General features: G+C 52.2%; 7 protein-coding genes across 7 annotated transcripts; 1 reads left to right on the forward strand and 6 right to left on the reverse strand.

Annotated features, from left to right (window-relative positions):
• Positions 1 to 387: 387 nt before the first annotated feature.
• Positions 388 to 1,954, reverse strand: PG994_003804 (S-(hydroxymethyl)glutathione dehydrogenase; the record flags this gene model as incomplete). Its single annotated transcript, XM_066855213.1, has 4 exons — positions 388 to 666; positions 808 to 1,308; positions 1,332 to 1,636; positions 1,693 to 1,954. 4 exons carry the CDS (start codon positions 1,952 to 1,954, stop codon positions 388 to 390), a joined length of 1,347 nt encoding a protein of 448 aa, XP_066719491.1.
• A 1,239-nt stretch (positions 1,955 to 3,193) lies between these two features.
• PG994_003805 (uncharacterized protein) lies at positions 3,194 to 6,312 on the reverse strand (the record flags this gene model as incomplete). The annotated part of the gene is made up of 2 exons (XM_066855214.1): positions 3,194 to 3,915; positions 3,936 to 6,312. 2 exons carry the CDS (start codon positions 6,310 to 6,312, stop codon positions 3,194 to 3,196), a joined length of 3,099 nt encoding a protein of 1,032 aa, XP_066719492.1.
• Positions 6,313 to 9,638: 3,326 nt separating this feature from the next.
• On the reverse strand, positions 9,639 to 10,713 carry PG994_003806 (RNA recognition domain-containing protein; the record flags this gene model as incomplete). Its single annotated transcript, XM_066855215.1, has 2 exons — positions 9,639 to 9,852; positions 9,950 to 10,713. The coding sequence occupies 2 exons, from the start codon at positions 10,711 to 10,713 to the stop codon at positions 9,639 to 9,641; spliced, it is 978 nt and encodes a 325-aa protein (XP_066719493.1).
• A 2,971-nt stretch (positions 10,714 to 13,684) lies between these two features.
• PG994_003807 (uncharacterized protein) lies at positions 13,685 to 15,043 on the forward strand (the record flags this gene model as incomplete). The annotated part of the gene is made up of 3 exons (XM_066855216.1): positions 13,685 to 13,687; positions 13,940 to 14,108; positions 14,178 to 15,043. The coding sequence occupies 3 exons, from the start codon at positions 13,685 to 13,687 to the stop codon at positions 15,041 to 15,043; spliced, it is 1,038 nt and encodes a 345-aa protein (XP_066719494.1).
• A 2,276-nt stretch (positions 15,044 to 17,319) lies between these two features.
• Positions 17,320 to 17,889, reverse strand: PG994_003808 (uncharacterized protein; the record flags this gene model as incomplete). Its single annotated transcript, XM_066855217.1, has 1 exon — positions 17,320 to 17,889. One exon carries the CDS (start codon positions 17,887 to 17,889, stop codon positions 17,320 to 17,322), a length of 570 nt encoding a protein of 189 aa, XP_066719495.1.
• A 1,292-nt stretch (positions 17,890 to 19,181) lies between these two features.
• Positions 19,182 to 20,236, reverse strand: PG994_003809 (uncharacterized protein; the record flags this gene model as incomplete). Its single annotated transcript, XM_066855218.1, has 2 exons — positions 19,182 to 19,220; positions 19,559 to 20,236. 2 exons carry the CDS (start codon positions 20,234 to 20,236, stop codon positions 19,182 to 19,184), a joined length of 717 nt encoding a protein of 238 aa, XP_066719496.1.
• A 1,362-nt stretch (positions 20,237 to 21,598) lies between these two features.
• PG994_003810 (uncharacterized protein) lies at positions 21,599 to 22,812 on the reverse strand (the record flags this gene model as incomplete). The annotated part of the gene is made up of 3 exons (XM_066855219.1): positions 21,599 to 22,135; positions 22,258 to 22,490; positions 22,584 to 22,812. 3 exons carry the CDS (start codon positions 22,810 to 22,812, stop codon positions 21,599 to 21,601), a joined length of 999 nt encoding a protein of 332 aa, XP_066719497.1.
• Positions 22,813 to 25,239: the final 2,427 nt, after the last annotated feature.

A 25,239-nucleotide genomic window follows, 5' to 3' on the forward strand; every position in this document is an offset into this window, starting at 1 on the left:
TTTCCTCGTTGACGCAGCGAATCGAATCCCGACGGAACAAGCCTTATTGGTGGTAGCTCTCGGCTATTTCTTTTCAGTGCGACTATGCAAGATAACGATGCAGTATCTCCAGATCGCAATATTTTCATATGTAAAAAGCTGACGGCGTGATTGGTCAAGGAGGGATGCTCCGCTTTCCGGACTGTGGCACAGGAAAGGGTGTTCTTGGCGAATGGAGCACCATGTCTTTTGAACAATTGGACAAGAGCAACAAGGATTGGCAGATCAGATAATGCTTAGGTTATTATTTCATTACTCGTAATCTACATAGAAATACGTCCTCCATCAATACAGCTAGCCATCTCCAGGAGTAGTCAAGTATTGTCAAGTCTATTGTTGTGAAGAGGCCTAGTACTTCGTCAAGGGTGGGCAACCCTGGCAGGCCGGCAGCGAGAACTTGGTCTCGACGAAGACCTTCTGCATGCCGTCCTCGCGCGCCTCAAACTTGTAGTAGACCTTGTCGAGGTCCTCCATGCGGACGCGGTGCGAGACCATGTCCAGCGGGTTGATCTCGCCCGACTCAATCTGCTTCAAGAGATCTTCCCAGTACTTGTGCACGGGTGCCTGGCCGTTACCAATGAGGCGAATACCGCGCTGCATCAGCGAGCCGACGTTGAAGTGGTTGGTCTGGGAAGCCGGGCTTAATTAGTAAGGGCTCCAGGAAGATAGGAAGAGAGCAAATGGCCATGCAGTGGGGTTGGAGCATGAGCCATCAAGGTCCTCAAGGGGAGAAATCGAATGACGAAATAGGGAAGGGGAAAAACTCACGTAGCCAACATAAACACCCGTAACACCGCACCGACCATAATTCCTCACACCCTCGACCATCTCGTTGATGATCTCGCTCGTATCCGTCTCCGCGCCGACGGCCATCTCGAGCCAGTGGGCCCAGCCCTTGGCGTACTCGCCGGCAGCGCACTCGAGGGCGCAGTCGGGCCCCCGGCCGCCGCAGAGCTCCTTGAGGCGCGACACGACTGTCTCCTTGTTGGTGATGCCGGACGAGAGGGCCTTGTAGTCGATCAACGAACCGAGCTTCTCGGCGTACTTGGCGGGCCAGTGCTCCCGGATGTACGTCAGGCGGGGCTCCGTGTCGACGAAGTGGACTTTGGAGGCGCCCGCCTGCGCCGCGAAGATGCCGGCGAAGTGGCCGATGGGCCCCGCGCCGAAGACGGCGACGGTGTCGTCCGGGTAGACGGCCGTGTCTTGGGCGCAGTTGTAGGCCGTGCAGAGCGTGTCAGACAGGTACAGTGCCTTCTCGTCGGGGACGCCCTGGGGATCTCCAGCAAGTTCACGTCGGCAAGGGGCACACGGACGTACTCGGCCTGGCCGCCGGCGAAGCCTCCGACAAAGTGGGAGAAACCGAAGAGACCTGCCGTCTGGCCACCGTACATGGACTTGGCCGTCTGGTTGGACGACGTCTTCTCGCACATGGACGAGAGCTTCTGCTTGCAGAAGTAGCAGTCGCCGCAGGCGATCTGGAACGAGGCCACGTAACGCTTGCCCTTGGAGACCTTCTTAACCGAAGGACCGACCTCGTCGACGATACCGCAGAACTCGTGGCCAAGGATGTCACCCTTGTTCAACTGGATGATGGCGCCTACTCGCAAGATCAGTCTTCTATTTCCTTAGGCGGAGCAGAAGGGGAAAACAAACCGTGCAACAAGTGCAAATCACTTCCACAGACGGTGCTTCCGGTGACCTTGATGATGACATCGTTGTCCTCCAAGATCTTGGGCCTGGCGACGTCTTGCACCTCGACCTTGTTCTTGCCCATCCACACCAGGGCCTTCATCGTCTCACCACCGTCCTTTCCGACACCGGCTTGTCCATAGTTGGCAATGTCCTGCTCTAAAATCGCGCTGCCGTCGTGGCCTATCGCCTTCTCGGCGGCGTATGCTGCTTGGGATGCTGCCATGGTCGATTTTGTTGGGCTGTTTTTCTTTCTTCTTCCAAGGTAAGATACTTGATGGCGCTAATTATCAGTATCAAACTTGTTTCGTTGGTTTGTTCCAATGAAAGGATATCACAATTGCAGATTAGTTTCGATCAATGAATAGTCAGCTCATATGCAGATACTGTGATGGGCAATGCTGGGCATGCCTTCCTTTATATACTCACGTTACCTGGCCTCGACGTGGATTTACACAAGCAAAACGACGTAACAACCACGTAAACCGTCAATGGATCAAAAGTTGTACATACTGACCTCACTACTCCCCCCGCCGACCCCGCGATTGGCCATTGGACAAGGGAGATAGTTGCTGCGCGACAAAAACCCCCATGTTGATCTTGGTTGTATGACGTTGGGAATAGTTCGCGGTGGTGGCATAGATGGCTCAGAGCGACGTCATGGACTTTTGTACCCTTGGCCAAAAGGCCTGGCTCTCCATTCAAAACACCACATGGCGATCCACCAAATGCCATGTTGCGTGTGCGGGCTTGCTCCGCGCGGCAATTGAATGGCAGTTGCATCCTCTTATCGCCGAAGATGGAACGCCCTGGGTCCTAACGATGGCAATGGCCAGATCTAGAATTTGTGACCAGTAATCGGAATGTAAGATCGAAAAAGTGCAAGCGAAGGCGTACGCCAGATCGAGGAGTTGAAGGTCCGACGTCAGCCGCTACGAGGTGCCCCGCCGCACATATTGATCCGACGTTCTTCCCATTGTCTTGCCCCAGGCCCTTTATGAAGCACTATTTCGCGCAGAATTGTGCAATTTCCAACATTAAACACGTATTCAGAAAAGTATCATTTTATTCAGTATTGGTCTTAAGTGTTATCAAGGCTGTAACCTACTCACTCAGGGGTTTGGCTAGGCTCGCTAGGCTCGCTAGGACAGGGCTTGAGTAGTCATGACGACGGCGTTGTCAGATCTTTAAGTGCCCCCTACTTTAGTTCTCCACAAACCCCAAGCCCGTTGTCGGCTGCACCTCCACCAAGATCATGTTGTCTGGTCTAGCAACACTATCACCGTGCTCAGTTCGAGTATCAACAACATGAATTTTATTCAGGAAGTGTGTAGATAGCTATTTTGGCTGTTTTTCTTCCTCTTCGACCAAGTTTCTCTCTTGGCGCAGTAGTAGTCATTCAGTATTAACGCCGTTTCCATTCCTTTAGCCTCATAAAAAATGCTGGGGTATCAACCACTACGAACTACTCTTTCCCACCCAAAAACATAGCCTTGAAATCTGCATTGCTCTTTGGTTTGGCGGGGCCTGTTCCGTTTGTAGTGGCTCCCGCTGCCGATACAGACTCCGACGTCTTCGTGTTCTTGACGAATCCCAACGCCTTCTTGGGCCCCCGGCTGCCTGCTGTGTTTGATCCTGGCCGCCGGATGCTCTGCGGCGGTGCCATCAGTTTGTCCGTCACGCGATGCTCGCCCCTCTGACGCTTCAACTCCTCAACCGTACCTGTACGCAATTTTCGCCCAGGTACTATCTCATATCCATCCAACTGTAACATGGCTCGGCCCATTGTGTTGACATCAGCATATTCGATAATGGCCCCTTGATGATTCGGCTGGAGCACCAGCTTGACAATGTTCCCATGTTTCTCGGCTAGTGCCCGCAGTCGAGCATCGTTCACCGTGTCGGGCACGTTCAGCAGTGCCACCGTCCGTTCTTGAATTTCACTGCTCGAAGGCCCAGACTCATGTGAATCAGATCCCTCCATGGCAACGTCCCCATCGGTACTAGCTTCGCGGGTGCTTCGCGCCACTGGCTTGAACTTGGTCTCTTTGCTGAGTTCGACGTCCAGGACCCTGTGCCCAAGCTTCGTCTTGTTAAGTTCGACTGCTTTCTCAGCCTGTTCCTTGCTGGCGAACGTAGCAAATGCCATGCCCTTGCTTTGACCAGCGAGGTTCTTCATGATACGGACTGTCTGTACGCAGCCGTACTTCTCCAGACTTTGCGGATGTCTTTCTCGGTCATTTTGAAATCGACATTCTTGAGATGGAGTTCACGTCCTTCGGCAATAGCGCCATCCCGCTTTTTCTTGTGCGATGGATCCGAGTACTTCGACTGGAGAGTGTACTTGCCTTCTAGAAGCTTGCCACCCATACGAGTGGCCTTTTCAGCGGCCTCTGCATCTCGGAACGACAAATAGCAGAAGCGACGTCGGGTATCGAACTTGAGCGAGGGGAACCTAATGTTAAATATGTCACCGCAGTGCTTGAAGAGATTTCGGATGTAATCCTCATCGGCAGTCGGTGGATAGTTCGAGACAAAAATGGTAAGATCAGTCCCTGGCTTGACAGTGATCTGGGATGAGCCGAAGTACTTGTTGTCCCGTAGGAGGGCTGACTGCATTTCCTCTGGCGACTCGAATTCGATCAAAGCCAATGAAGACTCTCCATCCTTCTCCTTCCCAACCAGCACATTGACAATATGACCGTAATCCTTGAAGTACTTGCGAATGGCTGTTAATGTGACGTCGGCGGGAAGGTTTGTGACAAGAACCGATGTGTTCTCTCGATCACGCTTCAAAATCTCTTCAAAATTTGCTGGTTGCGAAGCGTGAGACTCATCATTCTTTGGGCGTTTGCTGGCTTGGCTTTCCACCTCATCCATCTCGTCTCGTTTCCGCTTTGAGCTCGAAGGAGAGCCCTGCAGCTGCAGGGCTGCAGTCTCCTCGGTGATAGAGCGAGCTTGCTGCTGTTGCGCCTCTACCTGGGCGGCGTAGGCAGCGGCCGCCTTGGCTTGCTCGTGCTGCCTCCGTCCGGTCACGGCCTTTCGGGCCTTATGTATAGCGTCGAGTCCTTTGCGCAAGGTCACGGCGTGCTCGTAGTCGTTCAGATGCTGTGAGTAGACTTCCATGATGCGCTCGGGCCAGTCTAGAGAGTCCTGCTGCAGGGCTCGCGAGAGGACTTCGGTGGCTAGTGTAGGGACACGAAGAGGCCTCTCCCCATTCGCTGGGGTCGGGCTTCTCGGTCTCGTTTGCGAGGAGAAAACCATCATCTCCCATAGGTAGTAGTTGAGCCAGAAGTCGTAGCTATTGGCCAGTAATGACTTTTGGGCCGCACGATTCCAAACTTTGCGAGCGGCATCGACTTCGCCCTTCTTTTCAGTCAGATACTGAACAAGAATCCTTTCGATGCGATAGTTCGGGTCGCCTTGGTACTCCTTCTTATACAGGCGCTCGCCCCATAGCTGAACATCCTCAAGTGCAACAGACAGGCCAACGTCTGCTATGTCCACGGCATCTTCATGTGCACTAGGGTTCATTGCTGTACGCTTGAGATAGCCGCACCATGCGGCATACATATCGATCACCCCCGTCATTCCGTTTTTGTCGAGGGCCTTGGTGTTGGTTGCAGCGTGCTTGATATGTTCGACATCTTGGAAAGTCAAACCCGCCTCCTCCGCACCCAAGATATACCGGGCCCAGAGCATTCCCGACCAAGGACAGTGTGACACAGCGCGTTGGTGAACGTCTAACAGATCCGGAATGTTATATTGTAGGGTTGACGTTCTCGATATAGTATGAAGACTGGAGATGTAGACGGCATAGTTGGCCCAGATCTCATCGTCAGCAGTGAAGATGCCAGCGAGCGCTCTCGAATAGAGGGCGAGGCCAAGTGCAACAGGCATGGTGGGGTTCTTCTGGCTTTCCTCGGTCTGTGCTGTTTCCCAATCCAAGTACTCCCGCATAATGGCCTTTTGCTCCTCAACATCGCCAGCTTTTTCAGCTCGCCTAAGTTTCAGTTCGCGAGGCTCGCGCTCGCTGTAGGCTGCCTTGGCGCCCTGAGCCAAGGGTGTGACCTCCTTGAACTCGGACTCGTAGGCAGCATTGTTGTATTCGCTGAGAAAGCCCGAAAACATTTGCGACGTCTCGTCCCAAGTGGCGTGGGGGACTTGGAGGCGGTCGCGGAAGAGATGTGTTATGCGCTGAACACCTGCTTGAGTACGAGTGCGGGCGAGCTGCTCCTGTTCAATGGAGATCCACCGGTTCCAGAACTCGTGGCTGTCGTTGATTCGGTGACTGATCAGTTTGTAGCCATCGCTCCATAAGCTCAGGGCAGAATCGAAAGAGAAAATTTGCCGGCCAAGCTGCTGCTCCTCGGCAGGCCATCCGGCCTCACTGCTCTGGCAATCGGTGAAAAGCGACCAAAAGTATTCGCAGTAAGCCAGCCATATCCGCATGCTGCCTGGCTCGGCCAACGTGGCGCTCTTGAAGAGCTCGACTATCTTGACACGCCCCTCGAGATCATTCACATGACGGCGCTCCTCCTCGACATAGGCCAACCAACTATCTTCACCGACGGGGTTCGCCATGTTGCATGTTTTTCTTAACACAACCAGCAACAAACCAAGTCTCTCCGACAGTCTTCATGTGGTTGGCGCGCTTTCGCAGTATGTCTGGTTTTGTTCGGAGGCGGGTATTGTGCGACGAAGAGAAAGGATCGGAATGCAGGATGCGCTCGTGTGCGTGGGTAGAATGGTATGGTGGTTGGATGCGATGCGCGAATGACAGTGTGTTTGCCGCGCGACACAGGATGATGTCGTGGAAGGTGTTACCGACCGAAGCAGGACAAGACCGGCTGCACCTTTTGTGTCTGTGTGTGTGTCTGTGTGTCCTCTCACCCGAAGTTTGACATCCACATCCACTGCTGGGAGGAGGAGAGGGAGTAGTCGCAGCAGTAGCAGGTAGAAAAGTGTCCTTCCTACTCCTACTTGTCGACTTCGACAAACGTGGGCGGTATCCGCTGAAGCTGATGCCTGCCGGCCCTACCCAAAATAAAAAAGAAGTGGGGGTCTTAGCGGACCAGCTCCCGCCTTGAAATGCAACTAAATAAGTGAGTTTGATGACTTGTATGCTAGAAGCGCTGACAGAAGTATCTCCTCAATATCGAGCTGTCGCCGAGTTGCTGTGGTCGGGTTGAGTTGAGCTGTATTGTTTTTCTCTCGACCAAAAGCTGAGTAGGACCCAAACATCCGAGTCGACACGACCAGGGGGGAATTCGAAAGAGCAATAATCAGGAGAGGATCGGCGTTGACAGGGGGTGTGGGTACCGTCTGAGGGGAAGAGTCCCTGATAATCGTCTTGTGTTTGGTTGAAAAAATGTTAGACGATGCTTATGATCGACGGGCTCGGACCGGGGCTTGTTGCTTAGGAAGAGGAAGCGGGGAAAAGAGCAAGAAGAAGCTGTTTCGAAGAAGAAGAATAGACGATTGCCAAAGATTCCTTGGCAACTTGGAAATGCTTCAAATAATGGCTTCGCCGTCTGTTGTCCGCCAGCGCTTTTTTATCTCGTTGCCCTGGTAGGACGAAAAGTTACAGTTATCTCAGACGTCAACAACCCGCAGTGGAGCGGACGGGGTTGGGAATTTGGGGCTTTTTTTGCAATGCTATTTTTGTCTGCACTTGCTGTCAGGTAATGGAAATTCCAATTAACAAGGCGGTCGATATTGCGCGACTCGCTCGCACTCCTCTAGCGGCTGGGCCTAAACAGAATAATGCCAACTTATTGAGGACAGGATCCTGCCTCCTGCTTTTGCACATGCTGCGAAAACAACCCTATTATCATTGTTACAAAGAAAGGGCTCCCCCATCCATCCCATACGAAGGAACGAAGATCTAGAAGGGTAGCCAGAGCCGCCGATCTTCACTATCCCCCCAGCCAGGGTTCCCGTTCGGTGACACAGCTGACAAACAGAGGTGCGGCCACCCTGTCCAATCAGCGCCTGCACCTGCTTTTCGGATGGCTTCCACCAAAGTGCCAACATCAGCTGCGCATTCTTCCTTCGTTTGAGCAGCGGTGATTAAACTCTTGCAAGATTCAAAGCACAGTTGATCTACGGTTGCAGTAGCCTTCAATGGTGAGATGGATTGGGATGGCGAGTTGGACGTTGGCTCAGGGTATGTTTTGCGATCCCTTTAATCTTTATTATCTCCTGCTATTCCCGCGTGCCGCATGTCGTCCCAATGCAACCAGCACAGCACAATAATAAGGGTCGACGGCAATCTCGGCTTTTGCATGAGTGGGAAAAGGCGCCCCAATTCCAGCCAGCGGGTCGAGACGTCACTGTGCGCTGCTGTCTAGTGGTCGGACTTTAGCTGTACCCGCGACTGGCAGGGAAGATGCCGCCCAAATTCAAAAGCGGAAAGTGGGCTTGCCTGACCCCCGTCCAAGCACGTTCTAGACCCCTGAATCGACCGGCTTGGGCACGCCCAACGACGTCATTGCACCACCGGGGGCTTGCAGCAGAAAATAAGAATGCATCGATATCTTTTTTTCTGCTGCGGTAAGATTGCGCTCCCCATCTTCACGACACGCCCGTCGGACGCACAACGTTCGGCTTATTCCACCAGACACACACGCGCATATTGTGACACCGCAAAGTTTGTCTCCTTTTTTCCTTCTTTTCTCCCCCTTCTCTCGCCGTCTTGTCCAATAGAAGCGTTCTGTCAATCAAACGAAACATTTGCCTTGGGACCGGCAAACGCACTTGCGACGCCATTCGGGGCCATCCCTCCATTTTGGGGGTGTCTTAGGCCTGGCGGCCTGGGGGTTCAAGTTTCAAGAGATGCCGTTGAGCCGGTGTCGAAAGATGACCACCCAACCTGGCTCCTCTCTGCGCTGTGGTCCCTGTGGAATCGAACACGATAATCACTAATAAAGTCGCAATAAGCCCATAAACCGGAATTTCTCTAGTGCGCACGACTCATTCACCACAGTCTATTATCGTCCCATTGACTAGGGGGAGTGACTGCTAGTCGCAGCGCAGAGGGGGAGAGGGATTCGTCTCCACAGGCGCATCCGTTTGCGTTCAGTTAGTGAACGGGGTTGAGGTCGGTCGGTCGGAGACAACCCGCACGACCCGAATTTCAAATCCCGCAGCGCACCATTCGGTAGGTCGTGACAAATAGACGAGTAACGCGGAAGACCACGACGCTCGGCATCCAATAATGGTAATTCGCATGAATCTTAATTTGAATACTGCCTGGACCTGATGCAAGGGAGTGCTGTTATTCTGAATTCATCTAGCATAATTTTACCATTATGCTAGGTGGGTGTTCCACTACACTACGCTGTTCCTATTCCCCATGCGTTGGCCGCAATGAAAAATGACTGGAGGAACATGATTCAACGACTTGAGCACCGCAAAACCCGGCATTCAGATACCTCCTTACCTTAAAAGCCCCTTTTCCAAGGCACTGTATATAGCACTACAGTATACAGCCTTTTGAAGGGGTATGGTGTAACGGCGCCTTCCCAAGTAAGAGTCAGATGCAGCTAGGGCTATTGCTTACCTTGCCGCTCAAAGACTCCTGCTTTATTACCGAGAGAGTCCGGACGATATACCAGAGAAAAGTCTGCCGAAAAGACATGCGGGCGAATGAATGACTGGTCGCGGTTTGCAACATGTACGGCTAATCAAGATGGCATGCATGTAGTCGGATAGGCTACCAAGAACTGGTGGCCTCCATAGGCCACCTGATGGCTCTCCGATACTCAGTCGATCACATCAACTCGACGTAGCGGCTGTCCTCAGAATTCGTGCTTCTACTCATAATAGAAGCTCCTTATAGATATGAAAATGCGGTTCTACACTCGCAACTGATGCACACAACATCCCGTACCCAGTGCAATAATACCCTAGGACTGGTAAGACTGGGCTGGCGCACGCTCGGCTCTTGGGACAGCTATCGAGACCTTGATGTTGGCACCTCTGTGCTCCGATCCGTCAAGGGCGTTGACAGCAGCCTGGGCCTGGTCGGCGCTGGCAAAGTCCAGGAAGCAGAAGTTGCGTCGCTCATCGGTACCGGGTGCCGAGGGCGTCTTGGGGCTGATTCGCTTGCTGACCATCTCACTAAAACACAGGGAGAATTAGATACGGCCAGTATGGCGCCATGCACCACACGCACCACGTGCCAGGGGGGTATGGTAAAATACGATATCAAACTTACACTTCAAAGCCGTTGAAAAGTTCTCGCATCTCGACGTCGTTCTCAGCCTGGTCGAGCATACGCGGGAGTCCGCCAACGTACACCTGTCGGCCCTCCTCCTGAGCCTTGGAGCGCTCGTAGTAGCTCTTAGTCGCAAATGACGAGCGACCACCCTCACGATCTCCTGAACCACCCCAGTTGCCCCAGCGGCTGGGGTTGCCTTCTCTGGCACCGCCCTCTCTGGGCCGGTCACTTCTTCGCTCATAGCGCTCACCGTCGGCAGCGGGCGAGTTGCCGTCGCTGTCTGTGCGACGCGGCGCGCCCTTGGGCAGGCACGGGCGGCACTTGACGGGGCGGTCGAACAGGGGCATGCCCTCGAGACCGGTCATGGCGGCGTCGGCAGCTTCCTTGGTGGCGAACTCGACGAAGCAGTAGCCCGGGTTGCGGCCGCTGAAGGGGTCGACCGAGATGTGCGTGTTCTTGTAGTCGGGGCCCTTGCAGCCGTGCTCCTCCAGCATGGCCTCGACGTCCTCGGGCTTGGCCGAGTACACCAGATTGCCGAGGTAGATACGGCGACCCTCGGCGATGGCCTGCGCCGTGGCCGAGTCTTCCTGCCCGCCACGTGCCGGACGGTCGCCAGGGCGGCTACTGTTGTTGCGCGAAACAGAAGAGTTGGTGGGGTTGTTGCGCTCACGCTGACGCCATGTGGACGAAGGTGGGTTGCCGCCGGCCGAGGGCGACCGCCAGCTCGAGGCGTCCCTCCAGTTTCCCGCGGGGTCTGTCATTTTCTCTGAGGGGGAGGGGGCTCGGGGCTGGGTTGGACAGACAGACTACTTCCGAGAGGAGGATGCGAGGGATGGAAATTTTCCCTCAAAGGCACGGATTTCCAAGAACGAGAAAAAAAAAGTGCCTATCGGATTGTTTTTGGCCATTCATATTCCTGGACCCTGGGCGGTGGGAGGGGGTCTGTGCTTGGGGGCAGATAAGCCAGATTGCCATCCAACTCCAGGTGGCAGGCGCGCTGATTGTGCGGGGGATAAAGAAAGTTGGCGGTCTAGGCCAGGTTAGCCTGACCTACTAGGTTGGGTTGCTCGCCAATACCAACATTGCATGTACACGATGCAGACTACGATGTTATGTCAGTATGCAGATTTATCATTCCCTTGTTTTTCATGCATCGTCATCCCGTTTTTGACGGCCGATGTGTTTCCTTCCTCTTCCGTTTAGGCCCACCTACTCCTTTCCCCGAATTCGGGCCAATCCTCAGCAAATTTTCACGATTAGCGCGGATGGCCACAATTATTCGTAACACTAACGTTGGAACACATTACGTGTCAATGGGGGGAGGGGGGCTATGGTTCCCGTCCACTTCAGATACTCGGTGTAAGCGTTCGGTGTAAACGTTCGGTGTAAACGTTCGGTGTAAACGTTCGGTGTAGGAATGTTCGTCCTCGAAATACTGCGGTAACAATAGGGGGTATACCCGATGTCCATCAGTCTCTTAACGAAAGGCGCCTTGCACCTCGACCGCAACTCTCTCGCCCTCACGCTGTACGATTTCGCGACATGATGAGCCTTGAGCAGCGAAAGAGGTACTGTAATCTCCGCAAGGCACGCTGTGGTTCTATGCAGTACAGCCATGAAGAAGATCGGCAGCCTATCGCATGTTTGGGTAACGCGAGTACAGGTCTGCACCAAGAGTCAAGCCACCCCAAGTGCGTGGATGTGTAAAAATATCACAGGAGAGCCCTGGCGGATCAGCACACCTCGATGAAGCGCCAGCCAGTTCGAATACGCGCTTTGCTTGCAAGTCTACTAGGCGAATTCTGCTAGCCACAGACGTCCTACTGAGCTCCGAGGAGATAGAACATGGGGTTTGGGGACTGTGGCGTGACGCTCGAGTATGGTAGAGTGACAGATTTCCTATGGTGCAAGCACCTGGGTTGGACGTTCTGTGGCATCGTGAGGTGGCATGACGTGGAAGCTCTGGCGGTCTTGCGGTAGCCCAAGTACTACATGAAGAAGCTGCCAATGAAGTTGATGAGGCTTATGTGACGAAAAGGGGACGATTCTCAGACCGTAATCAGCGAGATCAACCCTTTGTAAGTCGAGGCTTGAGATTGGGGGTAATGTAGCAGATAGCGTTCGATGTAGGAGGCAGAGTGACAAGGACTGAGCCGCAACGCTCTTTAAACCCAAGACCCAGAAGTGACCTTTGTCGTTGCAGTCGGCAACTTCGGGGGTAGACAACCTTACCGCAGAGGGTCATGAATCCTCTGGCCCTGAATTTGGATGATGTTAGCTGGGAGAGTGAGCCTGCAGGTGTGGATGTCGTGCATACACCGGCTATGACACGCCTCGATTCTCAGCCACTCAGTGAGTCTTATCTAGTTTCCGGAAGAGTCTCTCGACAGAGGCCAAAGGGGTTGGTTGAATGTTCTTCCACCTCGGTTTAATGCTAATCAAACCGAGATACTCTTCTAGCGGAAACACATAGTGAAGGGTCATCCCGCAAGGTAATGGCCGTATACACTGGCAGTGAGCTGACCTGAATCCGCTAAGCAGATCTAGACGAAGGTGTCTGGTCAGGGTAGCATACCCCAGGAATGACAGAACTATATTACGGTTTCAGGGGTCGATGTCTTGACACCAGAATACATTTGACCCCTTTCTGTCGATTAAAAACAAAGATCTCGGAGGACATTTGGAATTGTTCAGTTTTAGAGATAATTATCATACATGCGTTTGGCCAGCATTTTGCCTTACGGTTCGAAAAGAAAATGCATCGAAACTTTCTTGTCAGCCAAGGCATGGATACAATGTTTTTAACACAAAGAAATATAAAAGATAATTGGGATTGCCAGGTAGCACTGGAAGGATTCAACCCTGAAGCTTGGAGGCTGTGCTTCATGAACCGAAAAGCCAAATGTACGTACAACAGCCAATTGCGAACACTAGACACAAAACAACGACGAGAAGGCAGAGATTACAGAGCAGCTATGGAGTTGATAGTTTTTTGGTTCATTATAGAATATCAACATGTTCGCATCATGCCTATCTATCACTGTCAACTCATTGGCCGTGTTTCTCGATGTAGGATCCTACCAGCAGAATGTCGTCAACTGATGTGTCAGTAGCTACCCCTGTGATTGCATCGCATTACGCCCGGTGTGGCACCCTGCAGGGTAAGATTTGCGCATTACATCAAACGGGGTGATGATTACTTGCCCGAAACCGGCCAACGTATTTGACTCTTTCAGCTGTGGGAGGCTTAGGTTGTGATCTGGGACGGGCGAGGATAATGCTGTAGTCATGTTAGTTGAAGAGCACAGAAGCAAAGTCATTACCAGTGCCATGGGACCAGGGGGGCGTCACTCCAGTTTCGAGGGCATACCCGTTATAGTGCGTGCTGACAGCTTGGCTAAGTACATTACCGCTATCAAATCTGACTAATAATTATACTGTGACCCACAGAGGTACAAATCTGCACGTGGCTCTATAATTAGAACGCCCCCATCCTCCCATCCTGCCCCCAATGCATCTAAGTAATAACTGTGAGTGGGTAGCAGGGGATTGGTACCTCCATCAAACGAATGAATGGCGTTTCTCCTGCCTCATTGGGTCAACTCGGGGACGGTAAATGCATACTCGGTGACGTCTATCTACCTAATTATGAACTGGCCAGGGGAACTCTCCATACCCGTACTAGTAAAGGATCAAACACTCACCAGGCTGTGTGGACAGCGGATAGCCGCCATGGTGCATGGGGGCCCTGCCACGCCAGGCACTGGACCCTCCAGGATTCCAGCTAATTCACAATTGTTATCTTCCTTGCAAGATATCGATCCAAGATATATATCTGTTGGCGCCAGCAGCTTGATGTTTGCCGTTACAGATCCAGACGCGGCATCTAATAAGACTTTGGCATTCAAAGATATTGGCCCAACTTCATCTTGTTATCTTGCGATGTCTTAACCTATTTTTCAACTCACTACACTAATACAATAACAGAACCGACAATATGACAAAGACAAAATCGAACCCTATCGGCGCGGGAAGTGTGGTCGACCCCTCAACCCGGCATATCTCGAACTCATGAAGGAGGACGAGGACTGGAGGCAGTTGAAGGACGCTTCCGAGAGGAAGAAGGTACAAAACCGTCTTGCACAAAGGGCCTACAGTACGTGGTGTACCATTAACGATGTTGCTCTTTTTCTTTTCTTGCTCCGGAAACTAACTTTGAGACAAGGACGTAACCTACGAAACCGAAACAAGGAGGTTGAGACGCTCGAAGAACAGCTCATGAGATTTCAGGAGGTGGACAGGCAAAGTGCAAACACCATCGAACGTAACGGCGGCAGCAAAAGCAAAAGAAAAGCCAGCAGCAAAGTCAACAGCAGAGGCAGTACCAAGTCAAACTCATCCAGGCTTGGAAGCAAAGAAGACAGGGCCCAGTCGATGGCTCCCTCAGATGCAACACTGTCCTGCGAGTGGGTGACTAACAGCTACGAGGATGTGGGTGGCAGATCCACGTTTCCTCTAGGGGAAGGCAACAACTACAACCCCCGGTTTTTTGACAGCTACCAAGACTCGGATGATTCGATATCATCTGCTTCTGGATCATCTCCTGGTCACCACCCCATTCAGTCTGGAGCGATAGACATGGGTATTCAGATCATCTACGACAATCACACAAAGCTATCTCCACTTCCTCCTGCCCACGACAACATGCATTATGAGAGGGGCTGCAGCAGATCAGGAGAAGACCTGGAGCAGCCTATGCCGCCCTTTCATCACGACTTCGATCACGAGTCTAGCGCAACGAACCACGAACACCTGGAACCGATCCCACAGAAAGCACCACCCCGATACGCTACACCTATTGAGCTTAGACGTCCGGTCGGACTGGGCGGTGACGAAGAGGACGATTCTTCCTGCTTTGGGTACAATACTGCTAGCATGACTGAGCCTGGGGGACGACCCCCCTGGCCTCCATACCACCTTCAATCATGGACTGTGCCACCCCAGCCGCCGGGAACCATACCCGTGCCACCCATGCCAGCGAACAGCCCGCCTGGCCAGGCATGGAAACCGGCGCCATCTCGTCGCTACTGAATATTGCGATCGCGGGTGGCCACATGGAGACGGTGCGACTCATCCTCGACCATTGGCCTCAGTTGGCCCACGCGGTCGACGTTGGAGGGGTACATCGCAGTTCAGCGAGCCATCATGGTTGGTAGTCATTTCTTTAGTGACTCTTGTATACATCTGTATCTATAGCAACGGGGATGCATCTCAGGACTTGATTGCATACATAGCAGGCGGCAGGGTAACACCGACTATATTGATTTTCAGAAGGATCCCTGAGTGTCAGGTCACGTAGTGTGATTAGAGGAATGCTACGTCCAACCCGCAATCTTGAGAAACGTTTCTGCAACAAACCGATATCTCGGTACCGAAAACCAGGCGACTAAAACCCCGAGCCCCGCGCGCGAGTGAACCAATATCAGAAAGGCGCAGCTAGAGAAGGGCTATAAAGCTTGGCTACATGCTCATCCATGAAAGTCATAAGATTTCGGACCCATTCGTAAGTGCCAAGCAGGGGGTCTCTCCACTCTTCGATCCCCGAGCACCGTCACGGAGGTCGCCGAACGGGTCCTGTCTGCCCTACAGCCCCTGTAAGACAGGACTGCCATCCCGGCTGCTCGGTGACACATTTACATACTACTCCCGATGGAGTTGGTAACTCGTCGTCGGGATGGGAGATCCGCTCCATGGTGTCTATTTTATTATGTAAGTCGGACGAAAGTCCGACACCCCTCGTCGATAATGAGCACTGACAGGCTCAAGTACTTATGTACTAAGTGCAGCCATTATCATTATGCAAGATACAGATAGAGAATGCTCTATCCACCCGGCAGGCCTGCCTATTGATTGAAGGGAGAGTACGGACCGCAGTACCGTGTAGTCTAGGCCTCTGTCATGGGTGAGATTGATCTAAAGCGGCGTGGGAAAGACCGGCTCTGGGAACCTGCGATTAGAAGCAGACCTTTAAACTACTCAACCACGATCTCGGTCCCGAAATCTGGTCAGGGGTATGTTACACTTCTACATATGTCAATACACGAGTATGATATACGCGGTGTCCCTACCGTTATCGTACGACAAACAATTACAGAGACAGCATATACACTTGGAAGCCAAATGGATCCAATATTCCTGTCACTTCCTTGACTACGGTAACTCGCCTACTCCTATCTTGCGTATCATTACTTCTTTAGAAGCCTTCATTATAGAGGTAAAGCACCCTAGCAAAGGTCACGTGCTGACTCGCCTAAACGTTGTCTATATATAGCATCAGAGCATTCCTCTGCTTTGTACGTCGTCTTACTTTCCTTTAGACAGCACTTTATGTATCATCTGTTGCTCTCGATCGTGCAACACATTGCGGCTCAAATTGCAACCTAGAAGAAGCTTAAAGCTGGTGCATAGGACCCTTGGCATTCGAACGTGGTAGACGATACAATACAACATGAAGGTGGAAATTGACCGTTGAGTCCGCTCAGCGTTCCGAACATGGTCTAGGGGTCTGGTGAAGGTGGGCCGCTCGCACTCGCACTCGCCTCAAAGGTACGATCAGCCACAATAGGGTCTAGGGACATATGAGAAATACTAAATCCACAAAGACGGCAAACTTCAAAATCATAGAAGACAACTGACTCGTAGTTGGCAGGTGGGTTTGGGACCAGAATTTCGGCAACTCGATCAGGTTTACTGCTTTGGATTCTCGCACTCGGCATCCTTCTTTCCAAAGCCATTCTATGGGTTCGTTGCGTTACGACGACGCTGTGGCTTTGCAAGGATATGGAGTCCTTCGGAGTTCGAATGGAGGCTTTTAGAATAACCAAGATGAGTTCGAGGGTTATAAAGAAGGAATAGCAGAAACCCTCCAATCCATGGTGCCCACGTTAACGAACTAGAGCAGGACTGTAAGTCATTGAAGAATCAACTATCAGTAAATCGCCAGGAAAGCAAAATGACATAGAGTATTGGGTCCAGTGTAAGACGGAGCTCATGATTCCTGCGTACCGAGCAGTACTTGAATAATAGAGAGAATCATATTATTATCCCGTACACACTGATATGTTGCGTGATAATCAACATCCGGCAGTTTCTTTGGTTTTAGTGGTGTATTTCGTTGTGATCCTACTATATGAGGGTTCTTGGAATACCAGATGAAACCCCCCCTAAGCGTTCCATTGTCATTCTCCAACTTGACCAGTAGAGTTAGGCCTATCGTTGTTGGACAGCTTAGACCCCTTGGGCTTAGCATGGTGTGAATAACAACATAGGCGGTTCGGGGGATTTGAACGACCATTGCAGCATTCCTATCAATAAATGTAGATGCTGGCCGGAAATTCTGCAATATAGTCATCCATGCACTTCCAGCACACTGAAGGAGGACACACAGTAATCCTTCTAATGTTGTCCTGGCCCCGCTCAGCGCTTTGTGCGAGGTACGCCGTGGTTGCCAGGCGCGCGAGCCAATTTCCGTTGGCTCGAACTACGACGTTGCCGGCTGGCCACTCCCGCAACTCATCCCAGGATTCGATCGAGTTCATGTGTGTCCGGGGCAATTCCGTACGAGCGTGGCTGCACGCAGGCCGCGACGGCAACCGGTAGATGATCTTGCTCCGGAGGGCCAGGAGGACGTCCACGTCGCCTATCCACCTGCCCCGTTCCCGGATCGACAGGACCGACTCGATCAGGGCAATCTCGACATCCTGGTTGCCACCGGATCGGAAGCCTTCGAGGGGCCGCTCCCAGTTCGTGAAGGACAAGTGCATCGAGGTATTTTGGAACAGATCTGTCGCCTCACCGTTGAACCTCTGGGGGTCTGCAACCCTCCAGAAGCTCGCGTCCATGGGAGACGTCATTGGGTTTTCGACCGAGAAGAACATGACGCAGCCTGGTCTGCCAATGTTTCCTAAGATACGGGTGAATGAGTTCCTCGCCCCCGTCTGCATAGGATCCCAAAGAAGCTGATAGATGGTGAGCTCGACCCACGCCTTGGTGCCAGAACGGTTTGACTGCTTACCTGCTCTGGAACAAAGATGGAATCACCGGCTGATATTCCAATGACGTTACTAGGAATATCGTCATGACGCATATCATGGCCTGCGACCATGTATACCAAAATGGAGATGGCCTGAGTAAACGTGGATATTTGCGGTGTTGCAATCTTAAGTTGATCACCTATGAATGCCATGGACTTGGCCTGTATCAACGGGGTTTCCAGTATCTTGACCTGAATCAAAGGCCCAAGTATTGTTCCAAATGCGTGATCGCTAGCCACCGCGAGGCACTGCAATATCCGCGTGATGCTGTCGGTGGTTTGAAGCAATATTTTCTCCAATGACAGTAGACCATGCTCCGCACACCAGAGTAAGCCTTGCTGGGTGATTTCAGGCCGAGCACAAACAGCAGACCCTGGAACACTGGCTACATAGATGCCAGCGTCATCACTGTCACCAAACCAGAATTCCAAGGCTTGCTCTGCCTCAGTTCGGGGTCGGTATGTGCACTCAAGCATAGAAGGAAAATAGACGATGGGATTTTGATTGATGTGAATTTTCTCTCCGGTAACGATGGTGCGCGCTGGGTTGTGAGGGTGTAGCCACCTAGAATGAGGTGGTGTGGATTTCTTAACGGGTCGTTCGCCATCTCTCCCAGAGACCGAAGGCCGAGGAAATACGCTGGCGTAATTGACAGTTTCCTCACCATACCGGTCAATATGAAGATACTTGATGACACACTTGCGGCCTTGCAAGTCCCCAGTCTTGTTGGCCATGTGTCGTAGAAACTCAACTCGTCCGTCGGCATTCCGGAAACACTCTAACAAGGGCACAACATTGGTTAGGCCGAAAAATGGACGTAGGAAGTTTTGCCATTCGTTATCATTGATCGTCTGCGGTGGGAGGAAGTTCGATCTGTTTCTGCCCAGGTTTATAAACCGCAGTGACCGGTCCTGGTCTTTCAACGACATGGTTGCAGCCTGGGAAATCAGCCGTATTCCTCGTTCTCGATGAGGAAGATCTGTTATCCACGTTTCTCTCATAGAATCTTGCACTCGAAGAGGTTCCTCTAAAATCTGCGGGGAAGGGTTCGGAGATGGAGCTAAGGAACCTGATGGCTTCCCAGGCGGAATCCTGGTCTATAGGAACGTTCCATCGAGTCAAAATGCAACCAAGCACTACAAATAGTAGTTCCTCGAAGCTGATGCGCGTGGGGTCTGGTTTGAAAATTCCCTTTCTCTGTACGGGCTGGCCGTAGTACTTGAGATGAGCAAGAGATCCCGGTGGCTGGGGTCATGGCTGACGGTGAACAACCAAGGGAGAGAACCCCCCCTGAAGAGACAAGTGAGTCGTCCATAGAAAATTCGACATTGCGGCTTCCGAACACGATTATGTTTGGGTATATATGCCATGCTCTGAGGCCTAAAATAGCTGATCCATCATAAACCTCTTGGGGGATGCCGGATATGAGCCGTTCCATCGTTCTCAGCGTGTTTTTCCATGCGATTATAACGCCGGGATAAACCGAAGGCTCGTCTGCTACCGGAAGGTCAACATTCTTGAGGATCAGACGCAGCTGTGTTTGTTTAGCCGCCATGACCGAATCCGCGGTCTGGAGCCACGCGCGGGCACTGGCGTCCCACTCGGCAAGCTGTGTTCGGGCAATCCCTTGTTGAACCGCGGCTGCGGCGACAGCAAACGGAATGCTTTCGTTCCGATCCCAGTCTTGGGTTACAGCCTTTTTCCGCTCCTCAATCAGCTCCATCCAGATGGAAGTTGCTTCTGCACTGCTGAAAATGGAAGCCAGCATGCAGGCCAGGAGGTGCACATGGATGGCGCCGGTCTTGGCGCTCTGAGAAGACGTAGCAGCCGCCCAGATGGAAGTCGCGTCGACACCGGTATAAGACCCAAACACAGACGAGGAAAACCTCTTGTGCTCGTTGGCCGTCGCCTGCTTTGAGATCTCGGATACTCTTTCACCATACGCCTTGATGAGTTGAGGGGTATCCGGGCAGACCCCCTCAAAGAGCGCAGCCAGACGGCGGGCAGTGACGTGGCTTTTGCCATGTTCGGCGCTTTCCTTTCTATTTGTAGATAGGAGTTCTCCAAGAGGGTGGTACTCTTTGGGCGCCTCGTACTTCACAAGGCAGAAGTCGAAATTGATGTTCGCAACTGCGACAGTCACTTCATTCGTGGCCCGAGCCAGCGAGGCTTGTAGCTTTGCGATCGACATGCCTAGCGATCTGAAGATTTTCGAGAAACAATAGCAAGCGGGGATTACCACAAGTCATTTAGAGGTCTAGGGGCTAATGAAAGAGGTCGTTTTCTCGTTGTGTGCCATTCGTTTCTTCTGGGCTAATTTCGCATTGGATTGACGAAGTTAAAAGAAAAGGGAACATCATGGAAAGGAGCGGTGGCTGACAAGTCCTTCGGAGGTACTTTATGCGGGGAGATTTCGCCTCCTTTTGCACTGCCTCTGCAATGTAGGACGCCCACGTCAAGGCAAAATTGGAGATTGCCTTCCTATTCGCTGGAATATGGGGCGTATTCTCTCTAGAGTTAAGCAAGCTGAAGATCATGTTCGTGATAGCCGAGCCACAAAGAGGCAGAGGAAGTGTTCAAGACGACTGAAGGAAACGTGTATACCGCGCAGTAGTATTACGCTTTGTGTCAATCACCGTGCGAGCGATAATACTACAAGGGGTGATTCAGAATGGTAGAAACTTCAAGCTTCTAAATCCGGTGTGACTGCAGGCGGGCTTTTCGTCGTCACACAATGTGGTAAGATGGTGAGGAAAAGGGGGTAGCTGCGGCTGACACGTCATTCATGGGCCGTCACACAACAATAAATCTACAAAACCCCCGACAGCTACTTGCTCAACCCTCGTTGTTGAGAATATACTGCTTTCATGATTGCCTACCCCGACGATATTACCATGTATCTGACCGAAGCAAGCGATACGACTGACGTAGGTGTCCACCCAACTGGTGCACCGCCCTCGGGTTACAACAACACATATACAGATTCCAGCGCCGAGACACAACCGCCAGAGGTCACGGTACGGACATGATAGCACAGTTTATAGGGTATCCCATGACGTGGGTCTCGCGGCAGACTCCTTTCCGTCGGGCGGGAGACAGCCGTGAGCTAGCATGACGAACATGAGCACACGTGATAACGAGCGGATAGTAAAGAGATATATATTATTTATCATTCCATCAGGATCATGTGCGGCCCCGATTGATCCGGGTACGCCGACTCCCTGACCGGCACTCGCATCGGATCCATTTGAGTTACGCTCTCGGGGCCCCGGCAAGCTCGTCAAGTTGAGGGCGGTGAAGTTAAAATGGGACCCTACAGGCGTGTTTACGACACAGTTTGAGAATAACGTGAAAGAAATGAAAAGTTGTATATATAGCAAATAATTCGTTTGACATCATTATCGAACCATGACTGCTTCGCATGGATCAACATTCAACCCAGCCCCTATTCGGTCCGTCCTATCGAGCTGTATAGACAAATGCAGAAGAACAAAACGAAATCAAGGACTTCTTTCAACCCCCGAAGCGTGATGGTGGTCACACCCACACAGAATCAGTACGCGTGATGCTGGACGCTGTAGCCTTTACCCTCGTTGCTGCTGCTACCCCGACCGCCCTCCACCTCCTCTTCCTCCACTTCCTTCCCCAAGCTGCTCTGGTGGGCCGCCGGCGGCGGCAGCAGGTCGGCGTTCTGGTCGATGATGCGCGCCGGGTCGAGGATGATGAAGACCCAGACGGCGGCGACCATGAGAAAAGCGTCGAGCGCGACGAAGTTGCGCTCGTGCAGCATCGAGGGGCCCATCCAGGTCAGCTCGACGACCCGGAACAGACTACGGACGACGATGCAGGTCAGGGAAATGAAGAGGGCGGCGAGGACGGTGTAGTAGTTCTTGAGGCTTCGACCGCCGCCGCCGCCACCGATGCTGCTGCTACGCGATGAGGAGATACGTCGCAGGAAATCGACGGCCAGACCCGCGAATACGACCATGGTCGCGAGCTGGAACACGAGGCCCGCAACTATGGTGTTGACCCCCGCCGGGGTGACTTCCCCCTTGCTTGAGGCGCTGGCTGTCACGGCACCGCCTACGAGCTGTATGAGAGGGGGAAAAAGGTTAGCTCTAGAAACGAGTTATAGAATAGGGGGTAATCGTCGTGGTTTGTTGTCTTTGAGTAAAAGAAAAGGGGGACAGGGAAAAAATAATCACTACTCACCTGAATAAGAAGGGAGAGGAAGGCGCTGGTGAGGAAAACGATCGTGTACAGCCTCGCTGGCAGCACACTGGACTCGGGGCCGGAGACCTGGATGAGCTGACCCAGCAGCATGTACAGCGCCGCCGTGAAGAAGACGGGGGCGATGGTGAGCGGGATCATCTGCATGAGGTAGGCGTGCTGGTTGTACGGGCATTGAGAGCCCCAGGTGCGGCCGATCCAACCAATCATCTCCGCTAAGGGGTAAGTAAGGAATTTCAGTCAGTCTTTCTCCTCCTTCTTCTTCTTCTTCTTCTTCACTTGATAGCGATGGCGAGTTCGTTACTCACTGGCCGCTCCATACGCGAGGGCGACAGACGCCCATCGCTTCTTGTTGTGGCTGAGGACAAGGTGGTACACCACCGCAAAGGCAAAGAGCACGATGAAGGACACGCCGGCGGCTAGACTCGGTCGGTAGCCATAGCTGTAGGGTATGCCGGCCAGCTTCTCGGCATAGCAGTTGTTTGGGTTTCTGATTGGCTCGGGGAGCGAGGCTAGGAAGTCTGCTGTGTTGCCCATGGTGAGATGATGAGGCCGCTCGTTGGGCCCGGGATAGAAAAAGGAAGAGAAAAGGAAAAGGCTGGGTAAGAGTGTTGAGTGTGTATACACCACGACTTTGTAAGGACTGCCTCCGTGGTGTTTGTTTGTTATACTATGGCAAATGCTTATGAGAAAAAGGCACGATTCCATCAGGAATAAGCCGGTCTATTTAACCTCCTCCCATCTCCACGCCACCAGAGGCTCAGGGTCCATCAGTACTGCGGCAAAGCGCGAGTGTTGAACTTTGAGGCAGATCACTTCCCTGTTTTGGCGTCAAGGCTGAGCTGGAAAGATGGAGACCTGTTTCTCTGTGCCGCAGGGAAACTTTAATCAACTATCTGACTGGCTGTCAGTCGATGTTTATGGACATGAAACAAAGGCAACGAGGCCATGGTTCATCGCTTCGACTCCGTTATGGATCCTTCTTGCTATATTCAGGTGCTAGGTGTCAGGGGTTTCTTTGGCCAGACCCACAAAACGTCTACCGGCGAGTCAGTGTCTTTTATGCATTGTCGAGATGCATCTCGGAGATCTTGTGGCGATGGCAGGTCGCAAATAGAGGATTCCTGGCCATCTCATGTTCTGGGCTTTTAACGGTTGGTGGTAGCTGAGCCCTCCTGATGCTACTGTGTTGTGGGTCCTCCTCCAGTCGACGACTCTTTCGTATAACCGAGCAGCCAAGAGGGCGTCCAATGGAACTCCCTCTGTTGATATATACCATATTATAGCTTGGACGAAGCAATAGCAGAATTCCTCCTCCTTCATATTTCGGTAATCGGCTCAGCCTTGGTGGACGGGGCGCTGGGGTTGTACCATGAGTATATATAATCAAACCTCTGGGGAACGGCACAGCATACAACATCCCTGTCATCCGTCACCCAGACCGATAGATCGCAGGCCGTGTTATCCGGCTCGTCAGCCTTATTACTCACTCCCCGCGCCAGAAACAAAGAGTGGTCCTCCTGTCTGCGCCGCTCGTCGTCGTCACCACCGCCAGGTTCCGTGCCGCAAACGATCCATGGATGAACATGGTGTCAGTTGTGGGTGGGGCGATCCAGAAATAGAAAGCGGATCCACCAGTGGTGATACATAGCACCAGCCAGACTGCCCGGCCAGCCATCAGCCTCCTCAGCCATGTTCTGGAGACTTCGGAAGTTGCCGGCTGTCACCTCACCATCATCGCTTAGGCCTTGATGGATCAGATAAAACGAGAAGAAGGGGAGCTAAAAGGAAGAGTCGACTCATGGGCTGCCTCCTTATGACAGCCACAGATACCTTTTGAAGGTTATTACTTCTGATATTAGACAGCAAAGAGTCGAGGGTTCTGATGTGGTGCGAGAACCAACTAGCTCCGTCATTAACCAAGCGGTTCCTTGTTCTCCATCTCTGTGTTCTAGTATAATTATCACGCTGCTGATATCTACAAAAGACACGAGATATTGATATTCGCCCAAGATCTAGGCGACACAACCAATCTCTCCAGGGTGCTGACTCTTCTTCATACAATCACCACCCTTTTACTCCTGAGGTCTATGTCTCGTGACTTGATCCGGTGTGACTATGGGGTTTCTCCCAGACCAACTTACAAGATCCTTGACATTGTCCTGGCCAAAGTCGCAGAGCAGCGTATACAGAACAGAGTACCACATACATACTCTACTATACCTATTCACTCTATATTAACCCTGACAAGAGCGCTTTCCCACTTGCTATACCGTATCCATGAAGTTTATCTGCCACCCCACCCCCACAGCAACGAACCATGGCATTGCCGAAGCTTGAGTCCCTGGCGACCCAGTAGAAAGGCGCACCCCTCTCTTTCTTCTAGGGTTCATATTTCCTTTTGCTGCCCTCTTCCTTTGACCGGGCCGGTGTAGCCTAGCGGTAGTATTCTTAGATATATGCTTAGAGGCAAGAGGGTTTAACTCCCTCTACGGTCACTTTTCGACCCCCTTGTGGGTCAGTCTTCCTTTTTATCTTTCCCCTTTTTTAACCCCAGATCCAGAGCATTTCTCACATGAGCCCTATCCAGGCTTCCTATTTGAATCAAGTTGATCCTGCCAAAGTAAGAAACAAACATATCTCAATGTTTTGGTGGGCATTGATTGGAAGATTGGGATCGGTTGGCTTGGCATTGGCTGCTCAGTTTAGATACCATAACCTAGTCACAGCCGCGGAATCTTTCTCTTTCTTCAACCTTGGCCCGCCTGTAACCCATTACTTGAGCTCCATTATTCAAGGTCGTCTGGCATTTCCCAAGCAGCAAGGTGCGATTGGAGAAGAGCGCCCCAGTCTGCATCCCCCTTGAGGCTCTTCACCTTCTCTTTGTCCTTCTTCCAAATGTTGTATCTGAATATTACCGGGTCGGAGCCGATTAAATATGTGTATGCTGGCCACAAGCTTGAT

This window comes from Apiospora phragmitis, assembly GCF_038363925.1.
Source record: "Apiospora phragmitis strain CBS 135458 chromosome Unknown utg000004l:1.0-3135199.0:1.0-3139288.0, whole genome shotgun sequence".
Classification (NCBI taxonomy): Eukaryota; Fungi; Ascomycota; class Sordariomycetes; order Amphisphaeriales; family Apiosporaceae; genus Apiospora; species Apiospora phragmitis.